At 43.8% G+C, this 21,520-nt stretch overlaps 1 protein-coding gene across 1 annotated transcript in view; it reads right to left on the reverse strand.

Annotated features, from left to right (window-relative positions):
- Positions 1-4,494: 4,494 nt before the first annotated feature.
- PRR12 (proline rich 12) overlaps positions 4,495-21,520 on the reverse strand; it is a 40,288-nt gene continuing 23,262 nt past the window's right edge. Inside the window, exons 7-14 of the mRNA XM_073004395.2 lie at positions 18,397-18,513; positions 17,577-17,710; positions 16,279-16,733; positions 15,493-15,618; positions 14,131-14,228; positions 12,444-12,572; positions 8,827-8,922; positions 4,495-5,778 (exon numbers count right to left, since the gene is read on the reverse strand). Of these exons, the coding sequence (XP_072860496.2) occupies positions 5,638-5,778; positions 8,827-8,922; positions 12,444-12,572; positions 14,131-14,228; positions 15,493-15,618; positions 16,279-16,733; positions 17,577-17,710; positions 18,397-18,513 (1,296 nt within the window). The 3' untranslated portion in view covers positions 4,495-5,637. The remainder of the gene's footprint in view (positions 5,779-8,826; positions 8,923-12,443; positions 12,573-14,130; positions 14,229-15,492; positions 15,619-16,278; positions 16,734-17,576; positions 17,711-18,396; positions 18,514-21,520) is intronic.

Genomic DNA, 21,520 nt, shown 5'->3' on the forward strand with positions numbered 1-21,520 from the left:
TTGTATAGTTGTGTTTGTCACCAGTGTCACGATAGCATTGAATGAGGTGCTGCACCTTGAGTGTGTATGTGTATCTAGTCAAACGCCCACCGAACGGAGTCTTGCCTCTGTGGTAGCCTTGGATTAGGCTACCAGAGCAAGCACTGGCACAGCCAAGAGGAAGACAGGTTCATCGTAATCATTGGCTGGTCTCCTGGAGGTCAGTGCTTGTGCTATTTGCACAATTTCAAGTTGTTATGCTGGTAGGACTTGTTTACAAGGTTTCCTCCACCTTTTTCCACACAGCAAAGACTCAAGGTGGTTCAGTAGAATCCTGTCCTGTGATATGGCCATCTTCAACATGAGAATGGTACCAGGATTGAGTTTTTGGAAACAGTCCTGGGAGAGAAGCTTTCTTCCACATAGACACACACTGGGTTGTGTTAACAATTACTTTGGTTGACTGTTTTAAGATGAGGGATACTTCCAGGTACTAAAACCCAGTTTCTGCTTTGCTGAAACAAGCGGATGATAAGCAAGAGTTGACATAGGTCTCTTTTAACACAGTAAGAATGTGATATGTAGCTACCCTCTTTTGCACAACTGTAGATCATATTAGACAGGGATACAATCCAGGATCAAGCTGATGCTACCGGCACCTTCTGCAAAATCAATACCAGACCTCCAGAATCACACTGCCATCTTTGTGTAAGATTTCAGTAAAGCCTTTTTCAATGGGAACAGCAGAAAAAATGCTCATATGTTTATAAAGGTGGAGAGGGAAAATATATTGCTCTTTTTATTACACAACTATGATAAATGCATCGTAACGGAAAAGATTATGCTTCTCTGCTGTAAAAAAAGCACATTTTGCTTTGAAAGGGGGTACGTGAAAGTTGGATTCTTACAACTGCAGCATTCTGGGAAAAGCCAGAAAGTATCTAGTATTATTTCCTGTACCATTCAGTCTACAAGTGCAACTGTCTTGTCACTAAAATTTGCCCTTTAAGGTAGTCTGTCATTCAGTCTTCTCTGTTGTCCTATGATCAAACTGTTTGAGGTAAGGGTGGAGTGCTAGCCACAAAGGTTGCACCCATCCTTCCAACTTGGAAGTATTTCTGCCATACAGAAACTGTTTTCTAATCTCAGCATCTTCCAAGCACTTTGCAAAGATCTAGAACGGCAGTGTTTTGCCCCATTCGAAGTGCAGACAAAGAAACAGCACCTTACTTTAAAAGTTGTGCTAATTGGAAGTCATTAATGAGGATGCTATCAAAGAACTAAAATCAGAAGTGGATTTTTTAAAAGGTGTGAATAAACGCAGTACATGACAAGATAAATACAAAATAGTTTTAATACTATTCTTAGTAAGAAGGGTTGAAATATTTTTCTGGTGACGCTAGATTTAACCTACGGATCTTTCCTGCCCCATATACCCAACCAGAAATCTTGTATGTACCACATTTCCTAGCTGCTCGCAGTGCTGCTGTTCCACAAATTGAAACAGCCCAGGGATGGAGCAAGTAAGGTCTATCTTTATTCTTTTCCTGTGCTTTGAGTTATCTTTAATAATACTGAATAAAGTCCTAATTAACCTTCCCAAGCTGGAACCAGGAATTATGTTTAAGGTGTCTAAACTTGGGAGGGGCAACAAGGGGGGGTCTCTCCAGCTGCTGTAGGTCCATGATTCCCAGTATCTCTCACCATTGGCAGTGCTGGCCAGGGCTGATGGAAGTTGCATTCCAACAATCTGGAGAACCACACTTGCCCATTCTTGACCTAAACGGAGGAAGACATTAATCCAGAGGTCGCAGCTTCCCCAGGAAGATAGTCCATGGGTCTGAGCAGCAATGCTTTGGGGGCCAAGTGCAAGAACCTCGAGCTTCTAACAGGGAAGGGAGCAAGAATTGGGATCAGTGCTCAGGTATCCTGAGTTTCCCTTTCTCTTTTGTAATAGAAACCACGTCCCTACCAACTTAAAAAAAAATCAGAAGACAAAACGTTGACCAACTCTTCACTGCCACCCCGGTCCCAACAAAATGAACAAAGCTGTGCATCAGGCATTTGATTTTTGCAAAGAAAAGTGTTTTTTGTCATTTTGTTGTGTACACAGTATACAATGTGAGTTTTACATATTGAGAGAAAAAAACGTCTCAGACACTAATAATAAACAATAAAAATATATAGGAACATCCAATAATACAGAACACAAATCCCATATCTCAGAACAATACCCTTGAGGCGCGAACAAGATACACAGAAATACACGTCGTAAAAAAAGGGGGGCCTTCCAAGATCCAAATAGAGGCGGGGGGGAGGAGGAGGAGGAAGAGGAGAACAGACGTCGTCGTCGTCTTTTTGTCATCACAGGAAGCTAGGGTGCGCATGTGTGTGTGTGTTCTTGATGAACTTGGAGCTGGGTCCCCTCTGATTTCTGGGTGCGCAGGGTTTGGCTGCTCAGTCCCCCTCCATTTATGGGCAATGCTTTGTAAAGCGGGATTGATGGTACCATGTCTGTTGTCCCAGAAAGTGTCTTGGCTCTCTGTTCCTCAAACACTAACCCTGTACTGTGAAATATTTTCCCCACCCCACCCCACCCTGTTTCCCTCATATAATCCCAAACCCATGTTCAACTAACCCCACTTCCACACACAGGTTCAAGCTACAATCCTTCACCTCTAAGGCCCAAACAGCTATCGTTAACCAGGTCTGTAAGGGAAAAGCTGTTTTTAAAAAAGAAATTAAATTGCAAGCTTCAAAATATCCAGAAGGAAGCCAGTCACAGCTTTCTTCCCTTTAAAAACACTCCTGTTTAGAGTGGGGCACCAAATTCCAACCATGCACACTTGCATACACGCTTGCCAACCTCTATTCATCCACAATAAATAATGGGGGGGGGGGGGAAAGGGAGGGATAGGGTCTATGGGATTATGGGGAGTTATGCATATGCATTGACTCTGATTCAAATACCCAGATGGGCCCTAAACACCTTCCTGTGCTTCTATGGGTAATCGCCACCGTGTTGGGGTGGGATTTTTTTCCCTGCTCCCCACTCCACTCTCACATGAAGTACCTTTTCATACCTTGCTACCTCCTCACTACAAAAAGCCTGAAACTCAGCATACTGGGGAATTTTCACATACCTTGTTAATTTTGGATAGGAAAAAGAAAGGAGTAAGAGATCTTTTGGAAAGAGGAAAGACCAAAGAACAGTCAGCATTTAGAAGTGAGTATGTATGTGGGAAAGAATACTGGAAGCATAAATGAGGTAGACACTGGCTGGGAGGAGGGAGTCTAGAGGAGGGAAAGTCTACTTTTAGGTACAACAGAGTGTCTGTCTAGTGGCTCCTTAATCACTCATATATTTTACTCAGATTATGCTTTCAGGGACCCCAGCCCATCTCATCAGATACTGCAGCCCACAAAAACGTACGTTCTTCTGTGCCTTCAAGTGGGAACCAAAGCTACAGCGACCCTAGTAGGGCTTTCAAGGTATATGAGATATTTAAAGAATGATTTTACTAGTTCCACACCCCCAGTGAATTTCTATAGCTGAGCAAGAATTTGAACCCAGGCCCCCTGAATTCTAGCCCATCTCTCTATCCAGTGCACCACACTGGGTATCCACAAAAGCTTATGCCAGATAAAAATCTTGTTAAATCTTCCAGGTACCACAACACTCTTTGTTATCCTGGTTGCAACGGACTAATATTGTTAACCGTTCCCTCTCTAAATACGTTCAGGTATGGGACTGACTCGGAAAGATTCAGGAGAGGGCAGAGAAGCAAGCCAAGAAGGATCAGCTAACTGGTTGCTTATTATGTGTGTGAGAAAGACATCACTGGGAAGAATGAGAATAAAATAAACACCGAGAGGATGAGCTGTGATAGAATTGTACAGCAGGCAGGGACCAGGAACACCTGCGGAGTTGTGAATTGACCTGTTGTAGCTAGGGTTAAGACCTAATCCTCTATCTAAACAGAATTCATTTTAGCACTTCAGCTCAGGATTAGAGCGGGATCTTTGCTTAGGAGGTTGGGTATGGGGTGGAGACATGGATATCTCCCATCACCCTCAATAACAACGATTAAAAAAAAATAACAACCTCCTAATGAAAGTTTTCAGTCACAGATACAGCTGAGAGAAGAGAGAGAGAAACTCCTGTGGATCATTAAATTCAAGTTAGTCAAATACAGTATGATACATAGACTTTTTATCCTATACAGTATATACAGCAGGGGTGGAGAGGGGAAGGGGAACAGACTCCTGCCTTATCAAACACCACAACACAAAGGGACAGGAGAAGAGTATAAAAGAATAAACCCTGCCTCAAAAGAGTTCCAAACTAAGAGGCATGAAGGGACTTATCTACAGACTTTTACTGCACCCTTCCCATGATCTTGGGGGGGGGGGGGGAGAGTGCAATTTGGAAAATCTTTTTTAAAAAGAGAGTGAGATTAAGTCTCAGCACAAGCAAATTGCTACAAGTGTCACTACACTTCTGTCTTCTGACTATTTATTGTTAACTCATCAGAAAGAATACTGAGATGCTTCACCTGTCCAAAAGGGCTAAATTCCCAAACTCAATGAGGAGAGGGGGGGGGGGAGGATTGGGCGGAAGAAAAGTGGCTTGTGGCAGCTTGACCAGCAGCCACTACCCCACAGCATGAATAAAAAAGAAGTTATGCTCCAGAGTGTGAGCGAGCGTTTTCTGGAACAAGTTATGGCTGGGAAGAAGCAAGCTGGCAATAAATATTTCTTTTTGGAAGCAAGAACAGATGTGGATCGCGGTTAGTTTCTGGGGTCGGTAGCTTCCCCCCCCACTCCAAACAACATGATTTGGCTGAGATGGGATTGTTTGCAGACAGAAAGGGGTTCTGAGTAGGGTGCCAGGGGAAGACGGGGGGGGGGGGGAGGTCATACTGCCTGATCAGATTGTGGTTAAGAGGAGCTGGGGACACTGTAAGAAGGGTGGTCCATGCACCAACCCCCGCCCACAATTCACAACTCTCCCTAAGGAGAAGTAAAGGTTCGTAATGGAAGAGATCCAGGATAGAACCCAGAAAAGCTGGATCCTTCTGTTTAGACCACTCTTGTTGCTGCAAATTCACCCACCCGCACCCCACTCATCCCAGAGATGCACAGGAGTCCTGGATCCCAGCCTCCCAGTTTTAAATCACACACCACCACTCCTCTGACCTTCCTATGGGTTCTCCTACTCTCACCCCCCTACCAGAGCAGGGGGCAAGGTTGCTCAATTAGACATTTATACATTTATATATAAATAATATTTCTCTGTACAGCCAGGGCAAAAGGGAAAGGGGGTTGTCCAACCATCCGACATTTGATGAGAACCCTCCTCAATATGTTTCTCTTTCTCTCTCTTTCTCTCTCTCTGTGCCATCACAAACATTCCACACATCCCACCACCAAAATAAGAGGCCTCTCCCAGGTCCTGGTTTTGTTTTGTTTTGTTTCAAAGAAAACCCGAAAAGGGAAGGGGTGGTGGTGGTGGTGGTGGTGGTGAGCAGAGTCTGAACTCAGTTGCCTGTAATGGTACCCCCTCTCGACCTTCCTCTCCCCACTTCCTGCTCTGGCTCTGCAGAGGGGCGGGCGTTAGATGGCCCCTCCTGGGGCGTGGCTCTGGCAGCAGCTGCATCACGCGCATTTGCTTTGCGCCTGAGTCAGCAACTCACTGAAGGAGTCAAACAGTTTCTCTAGCCATGGCTGGTTCCGCATGCATTGCTGCACCACCTCTTCCTGGCCCAAGTCCTCATCCTGACCCTCGATTGCCGTCGTCTGGAGAAGAAATAAAACCAAGGATTTTTTTTAAAAAAAAACATAGAATTACCTGAGCTATGCTCACAGAGAAGTGTTTCAAGAAAGCACGTGATTTCTTTCCATTAGACCCAGGGCCAAGGAAGACAAAAGAACATACGAATGTCAGTGCCCTGGCAACACAAATTTTGCAACTGTTGTAAGACTTTAGAAGTGCATGTATTCCCCCCTCATGCCTTGTAAGTTTCTCACAGTTCCATTATTTATTCGATATTCAAACCCCTTTCTTCCCCAAGCGGGACTCAAAAGTGCTTCATAGCTGAATTATGAAATACAGATAGAACTCAATAATTACAGGTACAAGTAAAAACCAGCACATCCATGAAATGCTAAAACAGTTACATAAGTGATAAACATTAAAGCATTAGAATTATCAATTATTAGACACAAGCCGCACGCAAGAGCTACAGTATGCAAGCTATCAAAGGCAGATCTTCTACCCCAAAAGGTAGGTAAACCACCACCCTCCAAATGATTTGGACTAGTTTACTGTTGCCCAGGGCAGATGGGAAATGTAGTCCAAAACACACAGAGAGGGTACCAGATTGCCAATCCTTGCTCAAACCATTAATAACCTTAAGCCTGTCAACTCACCATTTGTTTTATTTATTTATTCAAAATATTTTTAACCCATCATTCTCCTTAATAAGTATCCTAGGCCACTGGTTCTTAACCTTGAGTTACTCAGGAGTTTTGGACTGCAACTCCCAGAAGCCTTCACCACCAGCTGTGCTGACTGGGGTTTCTGGGAGTTGCAGTTCAAAAGCATCCGAGTAACAAAGGTTAAGAACCACTGTCCTAGACAGCTTACATCATTAAAATAATATTTACACCAAAAAAATAAATAAATATACAAATATTAAAAAGGATCAAACAAATATCACACTAAAAGATGAGAAACAAACGAAACAACAAAAACACATTCAAAGCAATAAGGCACAATCCATTAAAAAAACCCTCTCAGGCAGCCAATCATTAAGGGAAAGTTTGCCTGAAGAGCAAAATCTTTGCCTGCTTGCAGAGGGACAGCAAAGATGGGGCCAACCTGGCCTCCTGGGTAAGGGACGGAGTTCCAAAGCTTGGGCGCATCAACAGAGAAGGCCATCTCCTGGGTCCTCAACCAAACACACCTGTGAAGGTGGTGGGACTGAGAGAAAAGCCCTTCCTGATTATTTTAACACCTGAGCAGGCTCATAAAGAAAGACACAGTCTTTGAGATAGTTTGGACTCAAGCTTTATAGGTTGGAACCAGCACTGTGAATTGCGCCCAGAAATGGATCATCAGCTAGTGGAGCTGCTATAACCGGGGGGGGGGGGGGGGAGGTTGTTATGTGATCCCTGTAACTAGCCAGTCAGCAGTATGGCTGCTGCACTTTGGTCCCGTTGAAGGTTCCTGACACTTTCAAGAGGCAATCCCATGTACAGCACAGGAATCCAGATGGGTGTAACTAAGGCATCTGTCACTGCGGACAGATCATACCTCTCTGGGAATGGATGCAGCTGGCACACTAGCTGCTGAGAGATCCAGGAGAACCAACAAGGACACCCCTCCTGTCCAGTTCCTAGCACAGGTCACTCACCAAGGCGACCAAAGCAGTCGCCATCCCATAACCTGGCCTAAAGCCCAATTGAAATGAATCTAGATAATCCGTCCCATCTAGGAACCCCTGGAGCTGAGCAGGCAGAACCCGGCTCCAGCACTTTGCCCAAGAATGGAATATTAGAGACTGATAGGTAATTATTGAGCATTGTGGGATCCGAGGAGGGCTTTTTCAACAATTATCTTACTATTGCCTCTTTTAAACATCCTGGGATCCTACCCTGTTGCAAGGAGGCATTCGCCACTCTTCCTACCCACTTGACCAGTCTCTTTCTCGCAGCTTTTATAAGCCAGAATGGCCACTAATTTTTTAGATTTCATCAGGCATTGTTCACACTCTAGTTTACTTACCCTTTGCAACCACATGAAGCTCCTATCTAAAATTGTATGCTTTATATCACTGATTATGATGCCTCAAAAAACATTTCCCTTGAGGGGATTTTTTTTTCTGCTCATTTTCCTTGTGCTCAAGAACTGACATCACAATGATCTAGGAGGTTACTCCCACCATGTCAGATAAACAGTCTGCGTGGTCGTGATCCTGAAGTGCCCAAACTGGCTTCATCAAGAGAATCTCTCTCTTTGCTATGCTCATTCTCTGTAAATCAAGATCTGCATTCCATGGGACAAGCAGTAACATGATGGTAAGAGGACATTTTAAACATTTTTGAGATGCCTTTCCAAAGCCCAAAGTAGCATATGCAAATGTTAAAGCACATCCTCCTCTCAAGTTCCATCCGGCAGCTACTCCATTTCACTCTCTGTGCAAGCAACAGTTGCCCAAAGAGCATGGAACGCCACACAGCTTCATCCGCTTGATCAACCCTGACTACACACATACACAAACTTACACATAAGCATGATTATAACCTTATTCAGCAATTTATCTGATAAAGTCAGATTCCCAACCACAGGAGCAGTTTAATCATGTTCAGCAGGAAGTCTTAAATGTCTGAAAATTACTACTGCCAGTTCTGGCAGCTGGGGGGGGGGGGGGAGAGACAGGCAGACCGTGTCAATTTTGGGGCATTTAAAACTCCATCCCCCTCCCCAAAGGCTTCCTCAGGACCCAAGGGGGACAGGAAATTTTTTATTAACAAAATATGGCTGTGATTGATGATGTCATCAGACTTAATTGTGTAAATTTACATTACAAGATTTCCAGCCAATAGCATTCATTCATTCATTCATTGGATTTATACTTTGCCCATCTAGTGGCAAGCCATTACTCTGGGTGGCTATAACAAAGTAACATGGATGGACAAACAGAATTAAAACAACAAATAAAAACAAGAACCCACACTTAACGTGTAAGAGAAAGAGTGTGAATGAGAATTAGGGTGAAGTGATGGTGGTGTCCTTATGCCAAAGAGTTCCCAGAAGAATGAAAGTCCCAGGAGCACACTCACCTCATCCTTACAACGCAGAAAGGTGTGGTACTTGTAGTGGTGAAGGGAATGGTACAGAGTGTAGAAAAAGGACTTCTCCACTTCCACACTGAATTCCTATTGGTGCAAAGAGAGGAGGGTGAGATTATCAATCAACAAATTCACATTGCACTGCTTTCCCCTCCTCCTTATTCTCCAACCTCTTCACATTCACAATCGTAGTAACATCTCAGAATCATACCTTTCACTCCTTAGATCAGGATTAAGTAACTATGGTCCTTCAGATGTTGTTGGGATTCCAAGTCCCTGCAGACCAAGCCAACATGGGCAATGATGAAGGACACCAAGAAACAGAAATCCAAAAATTTTGGAGGATCATAGTTGCTCACTCCTGCCCTGGATGATACAATCATGCTGAAGTTCCCACCTCCCCACGTCCATTACAAGCTCCTAATTGGCTGGCTTGCCCCTCTGCCTTATCTTCCTTTTCTACCTTCTGCTAAAACAGCACTTTCTCCCTGTTACTATGGACACATCTTTTCCCCACTGCCTGAAACTCTAGGATCAACCTTATGCTTTTGATTCCATGGCATTCAACATTCTCTGCCCCTCTGGCTCTGATAGAGGCTTTGAAAAAAAAGAGGTGCTGGCAATGAAGCGTGGATATATAGAAAGAGTGTGTGTGTGTGTGTGTGTATGTGTGTGTGTGTGTGAGAGAGAGAGAGAGAGAGAGTTACAGTCATGCCTCGCTTTACGATTGGCCCATATAACGACAATCTGCTTAACGATGCCTTTTTGCGATCGCAAAAGCGATCACAAAACGATGCTTCCTATGGGCAAAATCCACTGTGCGATGATTAGTTCCCTGCTTCGGGAACCAATTTTTCGCATTATGATTGTCGGGTTCCAAAATGGCCACCGGCTGAAGAAAATGCCCCCCCGCTGTTTTCTAGGATGGATTCCTCGCTAGACAGGCACCAAAAATGGCCGCCGTATGGAGGATCTTCGCTGGACGGTGAGTTTTTAGCCCACTGGAATGCATTAACCGGGTTTTAATGCGTTTCAATGGGTTTTTAATTTTCACTTTACGATGTTTTCGCTCTATAGCGATTTCGCTGGAACGAATTAACATTGTTAAGCGAGGCACCACTGTACTTATTCTATTCTGTCTCTTGATATGCTTCCTCTCACAGTGATTCAAACACCACCACTCCACCTTCCCTCTTAAACTTTCTCAAGGCCTATCCTGAACCAGGACAGTTAACCTGCTGTGATCCTCAATCATTATTTTATTAAAGTTTCTATATTTCTCTCCCCTCATACATCTTCTTAATTACCATGCACCAGCATTTTTAAAAAAGCTTCCACTTTGTGAGTTGTTTATTTACTAAACCCTCTGAGGATTCCAGTAACCAGGCCTAGCAGTAGGGATAAGTCATGTGACTAAGGCCTGCTGCGGGGAAGGTTTTATGTACATTTCCTGCACCTTCCCAAAGGCAAAGAGAACTTCAATATACATCCTCAAGTGACTTCTGATTCTTGCAACCATGGTTTACTAAAATGAGCAAAGGATCTTGTTTGCCCCAATATGTCACTCTGGCTGTGACAAAAATGCTCTCCACAGGTAAATTTGGGAATTTCTGTTACTGTTGTTCTGCTTGTACAAAAGAATACAACTTGTGTACATGACAGCTGTATATGCATAGTTATTTATATGTATAACTTTTTATGTTTAACTATTAAGGTGACAATTAGGCTGAATGGGTTACATTATGGATCTAATTCTGTGTAGATTCAGCAACAATCTTATTCTGGGAGACTGGAAAGTTCTATTGGAGCACATGAGGGTTAGAAATGTACATCTTCCAGACAAGAATCATGTTGTGTGTGCAGCTATCAAATGGCTGTTAGACAGTATAAAAAAATACAGGCAGCAAGAAAATCCAACAGAAGATTTGTTCTCTTAATGTTTTTGTTCTCAACATCAGAAATGTAGGTATTTGTTCATCTCTAACACTGCAAGTTTGATTTCTTATTTCACAATGCTCATTTTATATTCTGAATACACTGTTGAGTTTGTGAGAAAAAAAACATCCCAAACGATGTACTGAACAATTTCCCTTCCCTGAACAGGAATGTGCATATCAGAAAAAACAAGAAATAAGGCACTGGTTTACTGGAATAGGAGAGAAGGAGACTTAAAGTGAGTCGGGGTATTATGAAAAGTAGATGTGAAATTCATTACTGATACTCATATTTAACGCACAATTAAGGGACAGAATTAGTGGCTGTCACAACATCCTGTGGCAATGAACACACACAGCTTTTCAAAAAAGATTAGGAAAGTTCATGGCGCACAGATCTGGAATCTGTGTTCAGAGATACGCTACTTCTGCTTAAGGTTAGAGAAACGGAACTCCCTCATACTCTGTGAACCTCCCGAGGCCTTCAAGTTAGCAAATAAGAAAAACAACTATCTTTACACGTCTAACTGTTCTCTCACCTGCCTGAAAATCAGTACAGCAATCACTCCCCAACTTGCTAAAGAGACGGCCAATACTGTGATTCAAAGCCATAACTAGCACTGCACTGATTTGTCAAGGACAGGCTACTTTCTGCATTTGAACATTCTGTTCAGCTACTCCCATAGGCATTGCCACTGGTGCAGCATCCCCTGTAGTTCTTCAAAAGTACACATACAGCCTTCATGTACAATTTTTTTTGGCCTTATTTTCGAGCTGAGCAAGGATTAACAGTCCCGCTTACAACACCACCTCCATTGCTTAAGGAACAGGATGGCGTCTGGCAAGATGGAACTCTTGCATTCTACATGATTCTGTAATTTATTTCACTGTTCCATTAAAGGTCCACTAGACAGCAAGGAGCCCATGAAGGCAATTCCCCAAGGATAACATGGGGATCTTCCCGCTCCTGCACTACTCACTTTTCCAATGATGGGGGAAAGAGATAATCCCCTAGTTATCCCTAATCAGTGATGAGTGATAAGACTGTGATCTTCCCCTTACGCTATTTTCTTTCCTAACTGCAAAAACAAGTAGTGTGTGTGTGAATCCTCCTTGTTCCAGGAGTAGGTTTGAGATAGAAGATGGGTATCTTCTGGGCCTTCCATGCCTGGTTTTGGACTGTCTGGGGGCCAAATTACGTAGGCCTAGTGACCAACGTTTCCTACCCTGAGCTAGTACGTCAGAATATGAGCAGGAAGACCTATCAAATTACTACTTAGCCATGAAGCTCTCTTCGTGTAATGCTGGACCTGTCATGTTCTTTCCACTTCATAGGGATATGTGGATAAAATAGGGAAAAAGAGAGTACTTGAATTTGTTGCTATGCACTTTCAAGCGATGGTGACCCTAAGAGGGCTTTCAAGGTAAGTGAAGTATTTAAGGAGTGGTTTTAGAGGTTCCACACTTCCTGTGGGTTTCCATGGCCGATCAGGGATTCAAACCCAGGCCTCCTGAGTCTTAGTCCATTACTCTATCCACTACACCACACTTGGCATCGCACATGTATACTGCCTTTGAACGTCCTGGAGTAAAAGCAAGATACAAACAGGAATCAATGTAAAACCGGTAAGTTTACCACGGATTCATTATACGATGGTGATTCCCAACACCTACCTGCGGTTTGGATACATTCTTTTTGAGTTTGTTGAGTGTCTTGCGGTTGTAAGGTTCACCACCTGGGCACAACTTGACTGTGGCATCACACGTCTCAGCATGGAGTTGGGGAAATGTGTGGAGTGCCTCCTGCATGGGGAGCAAAGTGTTAAAAGTGAGTCTATCATTCCCATGTCACCTCAAAAGGCACTCCCAAAAGATGGAGAACTGAAGAGCCATTGATAAAAATATCAGAAACTCCAGAGAGAAAAGATTGCAGTTAGGGGGTGACTAGAGAAAAAAGGATACTCCATTAAACTACCAATGTAAGAAAATCAATCTACTTCCCATTTTCTTAAGGAATGGGCATCAGTGCCCAGGGCTTCAAGCAAGAGCCAGGCATACACCTCTTATTCCCAGAGCCACTGGGAGGCTGGAACTGCAAGCAAATCCAGCCAAAATTTAGAAGCACAGGCTAGAACTTTACTGCCTTGGCAAGCAGATGATCCTCAAGAATTAGTCCCATGTCACTCCTTGCTACATAGCTCCAACATCTGCTGTCATCCCTTTGTTTTGACAACCTGCCATTGCAGGAGGCTACAAATCATTCCATTAATGCTTCCAAACTATGCAGGAATAACAATTTTTTCCCCTGATGATTATGTAAGAAAAGTGGCCTTTTCCTACTCAACCACTATATTCAAGCCAGGATGCTTGCCATTAGAGTACAGAAAATGTAATTATTTTTAGACCTGTATAAAAGGTCTGTATGTTGGATAAGCCCAGGGACCAAAGGACTCAACAACCATCCCAAGTTGGAAAATAATCTCCTTTCCAATAAATACAAACTAGACTCTTGCCACAAACTAGCAAAGTAAAAAAAAAAGAGAGAGATAATTCAGAACAGTCCTGAGTCCAGCCAGTGGGCCTTTCTGCTTTAAAGTGGGTTTTACAAATTACTTTGAGACTGAAAAAACAAAGCTGTTATAGAAGGGTTGCACTGCAAAAGCCCATGAAAACTGCAACCTCAAAGGCAGCACGGAGACTCATTTGGAGAATGTGTAAGTTCTTCTATGTTGGACTTAAAGGAGAGGTCTAAGTTAAATTGATCTAGGTCAGCCTCTTCCTATTGGACAGCAGAGCTTGGAAAGCTGTCATTTGTCGAAACATCCATTTTCTCAGCCCTGCCAGATGTTTTGGACTTCAATTAACCACAATCCTAGCAGCACAGCCAATGGTCAGGAATTTTTGGAGTTGTAGTCCAAAATCTAAAGGTCGAGAAAAGCTTGCCCAGGGATTAAAACCATGGACCTCTTGCAAACATCTCAGCCCTCACTTTCTCTCCTTCTCTTCGTTGCAATCGTGAATGAGAAAGGAAGCTTCAAGCTAAGCCTCGGTAGAAAAGCAAACTAGACCTCTAAAGGCAGAAATGCTATTGCTTGGCATCACAGAAGGTGACACTTTCGCTCCTTCCAAGTCAGCAAGTAAATATTCACCACTGCGATTCTTATGGGTCTGCACACCCAGTGACTTAGTGTGTGCTCAAGAATCACACCGCAGACTCTCTTATTTGTTGACTGGGAAGGAAACAGAGGATTTCAATTATGCCTTTTGTCAAGCAAAGCAACAGGATTTCAGCCATTATAACATCTCTAAACAATAAAATCTCTGAGAGAATAAGAAAATTCCATTTGCTCCTTTTCCACACCTGTAGCGACGGACTAAGGGACACTCTCTTCAGCACCTTTTTCTTGTGATCGTTCAATATCCCATCAATCTTCCTCATGGGCGGGAGATAAAGTTCATCTGTGGGAGAATTATCAAAATACGTCATACGGGGCATTAAAAGCATCTAGCGTGATGGAGGGGGGAAATGTATGGCCGGGGGCACAGACACCTAGCACCCTGCATAAAGGAAATGTTTTCGGCTGGAAGTCTGCACAATCCAGGGAAGAGGCACAACAAGATTTAAATGCCACATTTGATTTCTACAGTTGTTGGAACCCTTGGGTAAGAAGACACTTTATTGAAATTGTCTGAGGAAGTGGACTTGTCCACAAAAGCTCCCATGAAAATACATCATTTAGTCTTTAAGGTGCCACAATGTTTTTGTTTCCTTTATTGTTTATACAGTGGTGCCCCGCTAGACGCTTACCCCGCATGACGTCAAAATCGCTTGACGATGACATTTTTGCGATCACTATTGCGATCGCAAAACGATGGTTCCAATGTGTTTTTTCGCATTACGTTGATTAGGAGCCTGTTTCACAAACCGTTTGTTCGCAAAACAATGTTTTTTCCGGTTCCGCAAAATGGCTTCCCTCCCTTCTCAAAATGGCTGCTTTCCGGATGGAAGCTTCGCATTACAGCGAATCAGAACAACTAATCGGCAGTTCTCTATGGGCAATCTTCGCTGGACGATGAGGTATTTCCCCCATTGGAATGCACTGACCAGTTTTCAATGCATTCCAATGGGGATTTTTTTATCGCTTGACGATGATTTCGCTTAACAGCAATTTTCCTGGAACGGATTATCGTCGTCAAGCAGGGCACCACTGTATAGCTTTTGTTTTTTCCTCATATACTAGCACAGACTAAGACCACTACCTCTTCTAAAACCACTTTATTGAAAGGTATTGCTGATGTTAGACGTCAACAAAACTTACGCCATGATCAGTTTGTCAAGTATTTAAATCACAGGACTCTTTGGTACATGAAGAAAATGCATTCTTTTAAAGGAAAACTCTAACCATGTTCTAAGATGTATCTCCATACTCCACATACTCCAAACACTACAACCAGAACAAAACTGTACTCTAGGAGCAAGAAGTTAAGGTCACGATTTACAGCTCAAATTCTGGAATTATTTTTCTTCTGCTTCTTAAGCAAACAGCAAGTTTTTAAGCACTTATTATGGCAACAGTCCATACCTAGGCAGTTTCTAGTGCAAGATATTACCTCTACCACCCAAGTACTACTCTATAGACACAAAAGGACTTTGGCTCAGAAAGGGCTCCCTTGACCCTCGTACCAATCAATGTACAAGGTACCACTAAGCAAGCAAGCATACCATTTGTATCCTCAAGAGCTTGGATCATGTCCGGATCAAGGGCAGTGCTGACCAGCATTTCCACATAACTACGGTACATCTCCTTCATGGCTCGTGTATTGAGAATACGACCCGTCGGCACACGTTCTAGAAACAAAATAGAGAACTGGTTTATTATTTAAGGAATTTATACCTTGACTCTCATTAAAGTTCAGGAAGCATTTCTTAAACATTCAAGGTTGCTAGAAGAAAAACAAAGCACAGTTTTAAAAAATTACAATTAAAAAACCCCCCAAATATGTTATCTATCTATAGCTCACCACAAAAGAGGTGCAAAAAAACAAAACCTTCCAACAAAACCAAGGGGAGAAAAAAAATATTCTGACCTGGTTGGGAATTTTCTCTCATTCAAGATATGCACCCCATTACAGAAAAAAGGACACGTCTCTCAGATTATCTCCCATTTGCCAGTTCTTCAGAATTTCCCTCAGTCGAGCTCTATAATCATTCAGAAGGCACCCTTCTCAGGTGTTACCTGGCTTCCACTCTAATCTGTTTTAGCCACCACAGCCCATGTTAAGGGCTGGTGGGAACGACAGAAGAAAAATGTCTAAAAGGCCACACGCTGCCTGACCGATTCCTAGCTTCTCAGTTGCACCCTGAATGTACTCCTCTCTCAAAGGTTTGCTAAAATTCTTCTTCTCAACTTCCCGTGCCGTGACTGGGGTTCCTCGATTCATCTCTCGGACTACCCGATCTCTGGCCACCAACCAGTTCCGGATACTATGCCTGCCCTGTTCTACTTACCTTCCTCGCTCTGCTGGTCAGGGCTGGAATCTGAGTCAGAGGACGAGGCGGCCTCCTTAAGCCATTTTTTCCTCTTCTTGGGAGGTGGCTCAGCTTTCACCTTGGCTGGCTTAGGTTTGGGTTTAGAGGCTCCACCGGCTGGGACAGCTTTTGTGGGCACGGGCACAGGGGGGTCTGTCTTTTCTACTTTGGGGGGCTTCTCTGTCTTGCCCACTTTCTCTGCCTTGGGGGGCTTTTCAGACTTCTCAGCCTTGACAGGCTTTTCTGGCTTAGGTGCCTTCTCAGCCTTGGGGGGCTTTTCAGGTTTCTCGGTCTTTTCAGCCTTGGGTGGTTTCTCAGCCTTGGGTGGCTTGTCTGGTTTCTCAGCCTTTTCTGGGACTTCTGGCTTCTCGGGTTTCTCCACTTTTGGTGCCACTGGAGCCTTGGGACCACAAGCCTTGGGCTGACTCTGCCTCCTGCAAAGGGAGAAACACATTTGTGACACCCAAGGACAGTCTTCCATTCATGCCTCAGGGGCATAAATGGCCTGAGCTAATCTGAGGGGGCCAAGTTTACTGAGACACAAATACAATTTGGGGAAGAGTCAATGAGAAGTTGAGTGAGTGGTCAGCCAAGTGAATATGATTAAGTTCAAACCCTGTCAGTTTGTGCAAACGACAAAACCTTCAGATAGGCTACTATTTAGTCAGAAGCAACAGGGGACAGAACAAGGCCCAGGGACAAATAGACACATAGTGAGGAGAGCAAAGCTATAAGGTCTTTATACAGCTGAGCCAATATTTTTGTGGCCATGTGAAAGGTACATCAAGTGAGGAGTAGGGAACTTGCTAGATCCTAGGTTCCCAACCTTTGTTACTCAGGTGTTTTTGAACTGCAACTCCCAGAAACCCCAGCCAGCGCAGTTGGTGGTGAAGGCTTCTGGGAGTTGCAGTCCACAACTCCTGAGTAAGCCAAGGTTGAGAAGCAGTGTGCTAGATGATAAGGCAGGTGAGAAGTAAAAAAAAAAAGCTAAACTCTGGAGGGACTATGAAAGAGGCAATAGCCAAACCTCCTAACATGTGATGTGAAATAACAGAGGCTGTTAGAAACGAGCTGAAGGGTGGTAGCAAGGGGTATGTGTGAAGAATCAGAACAGAAAATGGCCATTCTTAAATCTGCCTTCACTGGAAAAAGTTCACATGAAGAAAAAGAGCAACAGGGCGTGTTTTTTTCCCTGCTACTTCCTTTATTGCAACTGGGCTCTCACAAAAAATAAAAAATTAAAAATTAAAAAAAGCCCTCCCCTCTTGCCTCTTTACCTGACAGCTTGCAGGGGCCGGTGCCAAGGCTTCTTCGAACAGACACGTACATAATCTTTCTTGTTGATGTTCTCCAAGAATTTGACATAGAGTCGTTGGTACCGGTTCTTAGCATCGCCAAAGTAGCCCAGATACTGAGCAGGTCAAGCATGAAAGAAAGGCATTGAGTATCAAAAAGGGCGATGAAAGGGGAGAAGCTTCCACACATGACTTTCCCTCCTCCAGGGGAGAGACATGGAGCTGAAAATCCAACCCATTTCCCGAGACTATAACTAGATGAAGCCCAAATGCCTGCAGAGATCACCCCAAGTACAAAATTGGCGACATGTATGTGTCAGTAGGATGCACTAACTCATTTCATCACCCATAAAAAGTCATTTGCATTAGATTCCGCTTCAGAGAATTGGAAGGGATCCCAAGGGGTCACCTAGACCAACCCCACCTGTTGCGGCAGGAAATCTAAAGAATCTCTGATAGTAGACAATCCAGTCACTCTCCAGACACCTCCAATGAAGGAGAGTCCACCACCTTCATGCCATGATCAAGGCAGAAAAGCATGCTGGAAGAGGGGAGCTATTTCTTCCACCATGGATGGATGGAAGAAGAAATAAGGTTCGAAATTAGGGTGGGGTTATCAAAAAACTGAGTTACATCCAAGATTCTCCATATAATTATGCAAACCCATGAGCCCCCCTCCCCCACCTCTGAAGCTAAAATTCCCCCATCTGTGATCAATGCGATTATGAACCTACATGATAAATGGAAGCAAAGCACACAAGTACCGCATCCTCGAGATGGGCCAGGCGGCAAGGAAACTTACATTGCTGGTAGCGCAAAACTGACGCTGGCCATCCTTGATTTCAGGAGTGAACTTCTGAAGCAAAGCTTTCTGTACCCGCCAAATTGGCGGTGGCTCCCGCCCAGTCTGAAGGGCAAGCTGGAGAAGGACAAACAAAAGTGAGGTACTGATCACAGAAATGATGCTAACAGCCTCTTGCCAACAAGCCGAACTGCTGCCTTGCAGCAAAGACTGTAAAAAATAGCTGACTTAAAAAATAACAAAGACGACAAAGAGATCCTGAAATTCCTCCACAATTTCTCTGTCTTCATGCGACTTTCTACAGCGGCTACCACTAAGGTGGACTTTCTCAGTCACTTAAGCGACTTCACTCTCCAAGAGGTGAGTATAAGAATATTTGTAGTAATGATAGTTCATCTGATGAGACTAAAGTTTCCTTCAAACGTTAACTTTCATTTTATTTTGGAGGACTGCTTTGGTTCCACAATGAAGGTATTTAGAAAAACTGGACTCTACTGAATTGTAGCTTGTTAATTACAGCTTGGTGGCAGTCCACATTCTGAGCTGAAGCCATATGGAAAAGTCACCCAGCTACAAGAAAGCTGGCCTGGGTCTTGCCAGTGCTTGGATAGGCTAGGGTCAATGAACCCTATGCATGAGTTGACTAGAGAGCTCAGTGAGATGATGTATATGCTTGCAGGACCAGGGGTCAGGTATTTGATTCCCCATTGTGTGTCCCCTAAGAAGAGCCAGCCTGTATAGACTTAGGCAAGCTGCAGAATCCGAGGGCACCTCCAGAAGAAGGAACTGGTAAATCATTTATGAATAAGTTATACCTAAGAATCCCTGGCATAGGATGACCTGGTTTTATGACATCAGCAAAAAATTATGTTTCCCTCCTCCACAGTTTATGACATCCTTAAACTCTGCAAGTAAACTGGTCACGCTTAGGCTTCACTGAAGGCAGTGGGATTTAAGTTAGCCACAATTAACGTTCCACAGCAATTTCAACAAAAACTAACTGCAAGGGTCCCCAATTAAGACCCAACATCTGATAAATCAATAAAAACAGGCTGTCGCTTGTGTGCACATCCTGTATTCTTAATTATATTATTGGTTCATATCCTAAGGTACTCTTGTTTTCCATTCAAAAAAGGTTTTTTTTTTTACAATTTTATTTAAAGTTCAGACTGATACATTTGAAGGGATGGCCCATTCTGAAATCTTTTTTGTTTTTGTTTTGGAGATGTAACATTTTGGGGCTTTGATAAAACAAGTTTTCATTTTGATAAGCAAAAGCTCAGGCAAGAGCTCCATAAAGGCTCTATTGGGGGGGGGGCGGTAAGGAATATGAGGCCCTCCTAATACTTTTAGACTGGAACTTCTCATATGTTATTATTTATTTATTTATTTATTTATTTATTTTATTTTATTTTATTTTATATATATCCCGCCTATCTAGTCGATCGAGACCACTCTAGGTGGCTAACAACATAAAATAAGACAATAAATATATATAAAACAATTTTTACATGATAAAGACATAAACAAGAAGGGGAACTAATGGTAGGAAAGAGAGAGAAGAGGACATTAGGAATTGTCTGGAGGGAAGGCCCGCCGAAACATCCATGTTTTTAATTGATTTTTAAAGATACCCAGTGAGGGAGCCGCACGAATCTCAGGAGGTATGTTGTTCCAGAGGCGAGGAGCCACCGCCGAGAAGGCCCAATTTCTTGTCTTTTCCTTCCGGGCCTCCCTCAGCGTTAGGCTCCTCAACCTCACCTCCTGGCTCGCACGTGTGACACAGGTAGATCTTGGTGGGAGTAGGCGTTCCGCCAAGTATCGAGGCCCTAAACCGTTTAGGGCTTTGTACGTGAGCATCATCACTTTGAAGTCGATGCGGAAACGGATGGGCAGCCAATGCAATGCGGCCAGAGTAGGTGAGATATGTTGATATTTTTTCACTCCACTAAGTAATCTGGCCGCCGCATTCTGCACTACCTGTAGTTTCCGCAATAGCCTCGAAGGCAGCCACACGTAGAGCGCATTGCAGTGGTCTAATCTTGAGATTACGAGCGCGTGTACTAAGATGGTGAGCGCCCCGACATCAAGGTAGGACCGCAGCTGGGCTATCTGCCTGAGATGAAAAAAGGCGGTACGGACCACCCAACGCCACCTGAGATTCCATAGTGAGCGCCGGGCCCAGATGGATCCCCAAGCTGCGGACCCCATCCCTGGCGGGCAGAGTCACCCCCCCCAAAAGAGAGGGAGTTTCCCAAATCAGTTCTAACCAGTGCAGGCACATTTCTCACTCTTGGTCAAGGAACCTCTCATGGTGTAGCACTGCTTACACTGCTAGACCCTCTGATTTAAGATTTCCATTTTAAGAATAAAGGCACATATATATAGGTTTAGCCTTTGTGTATTAGATTTGTGCTTCTAAAATATATATAGCCGTCCACCATGATAACTAAAGCTAATACAGATGATAGAGAATGTAAGAAAGGTGAAAAAGAACTACAGAAGGCAGGGTGGACCATTGTACCAAAAGCGGGAGAAACTGAACCAATAGAAAAGGTGGGAAAAATAGAAGTTTGTTTAGTGGAAGAGGGAAAGAATGGGAAGGAGGTGGAGCAGGAGTTGACAGTTTGGGAGGAGGATATAAATGAAGAGGGTGTGCGCTGGTTCAGCTCAGTGATAGCGGAGTATGAGAGTAAGAGGATCGAGGCACATAAGAAGGCATTTGAGACCATAAGACATCAGGAACTATTGAAAGATTTTCCCAATCTGAGAGTTGGAGGGCTCTTGCAAGAATCGGGCACGCAGGAGGAGAAACCGATCCAGTACATGACCAGAGAATGGACGGTGATTGTGGCGCCTAGAGAATTGGAACTCCAGTGTGAGGTCGAAATTGCGCATAACCGATTCTACGATCGTCCCGATGAGAGAGGCTGGATCCGTCATGCCTGTTGCAGGACTATTTGCACCCTTTGGAGCACTCCTCCCCGGTTGCCAGGAATGGCTTGGGAAACCTCCCCAATGAGTCCCTGGGACTATGAAAAGACGTTTGGTTCCGTAAGTTGTGGTCTATCGCCCGAACTGAAGTTATTTGATCCCTTAAGTAATGTGCTGGAGGAAGAAGGTG

The sequence above is a fragment of the Pogona vitticeps genome, chromosome 6, assembly GCF_051106095.1.
Source record: "Pogona vitticeps strain Pit_001003342236 chromosome 6, PviZW2.1, whole genome shotgun sequence".
Lineage (NCBI taxonomy): Eukaryota > Metazoa > Chordata > Lepidosauria > Squamata > Agamidae > Pogona > Pogona vitticeps.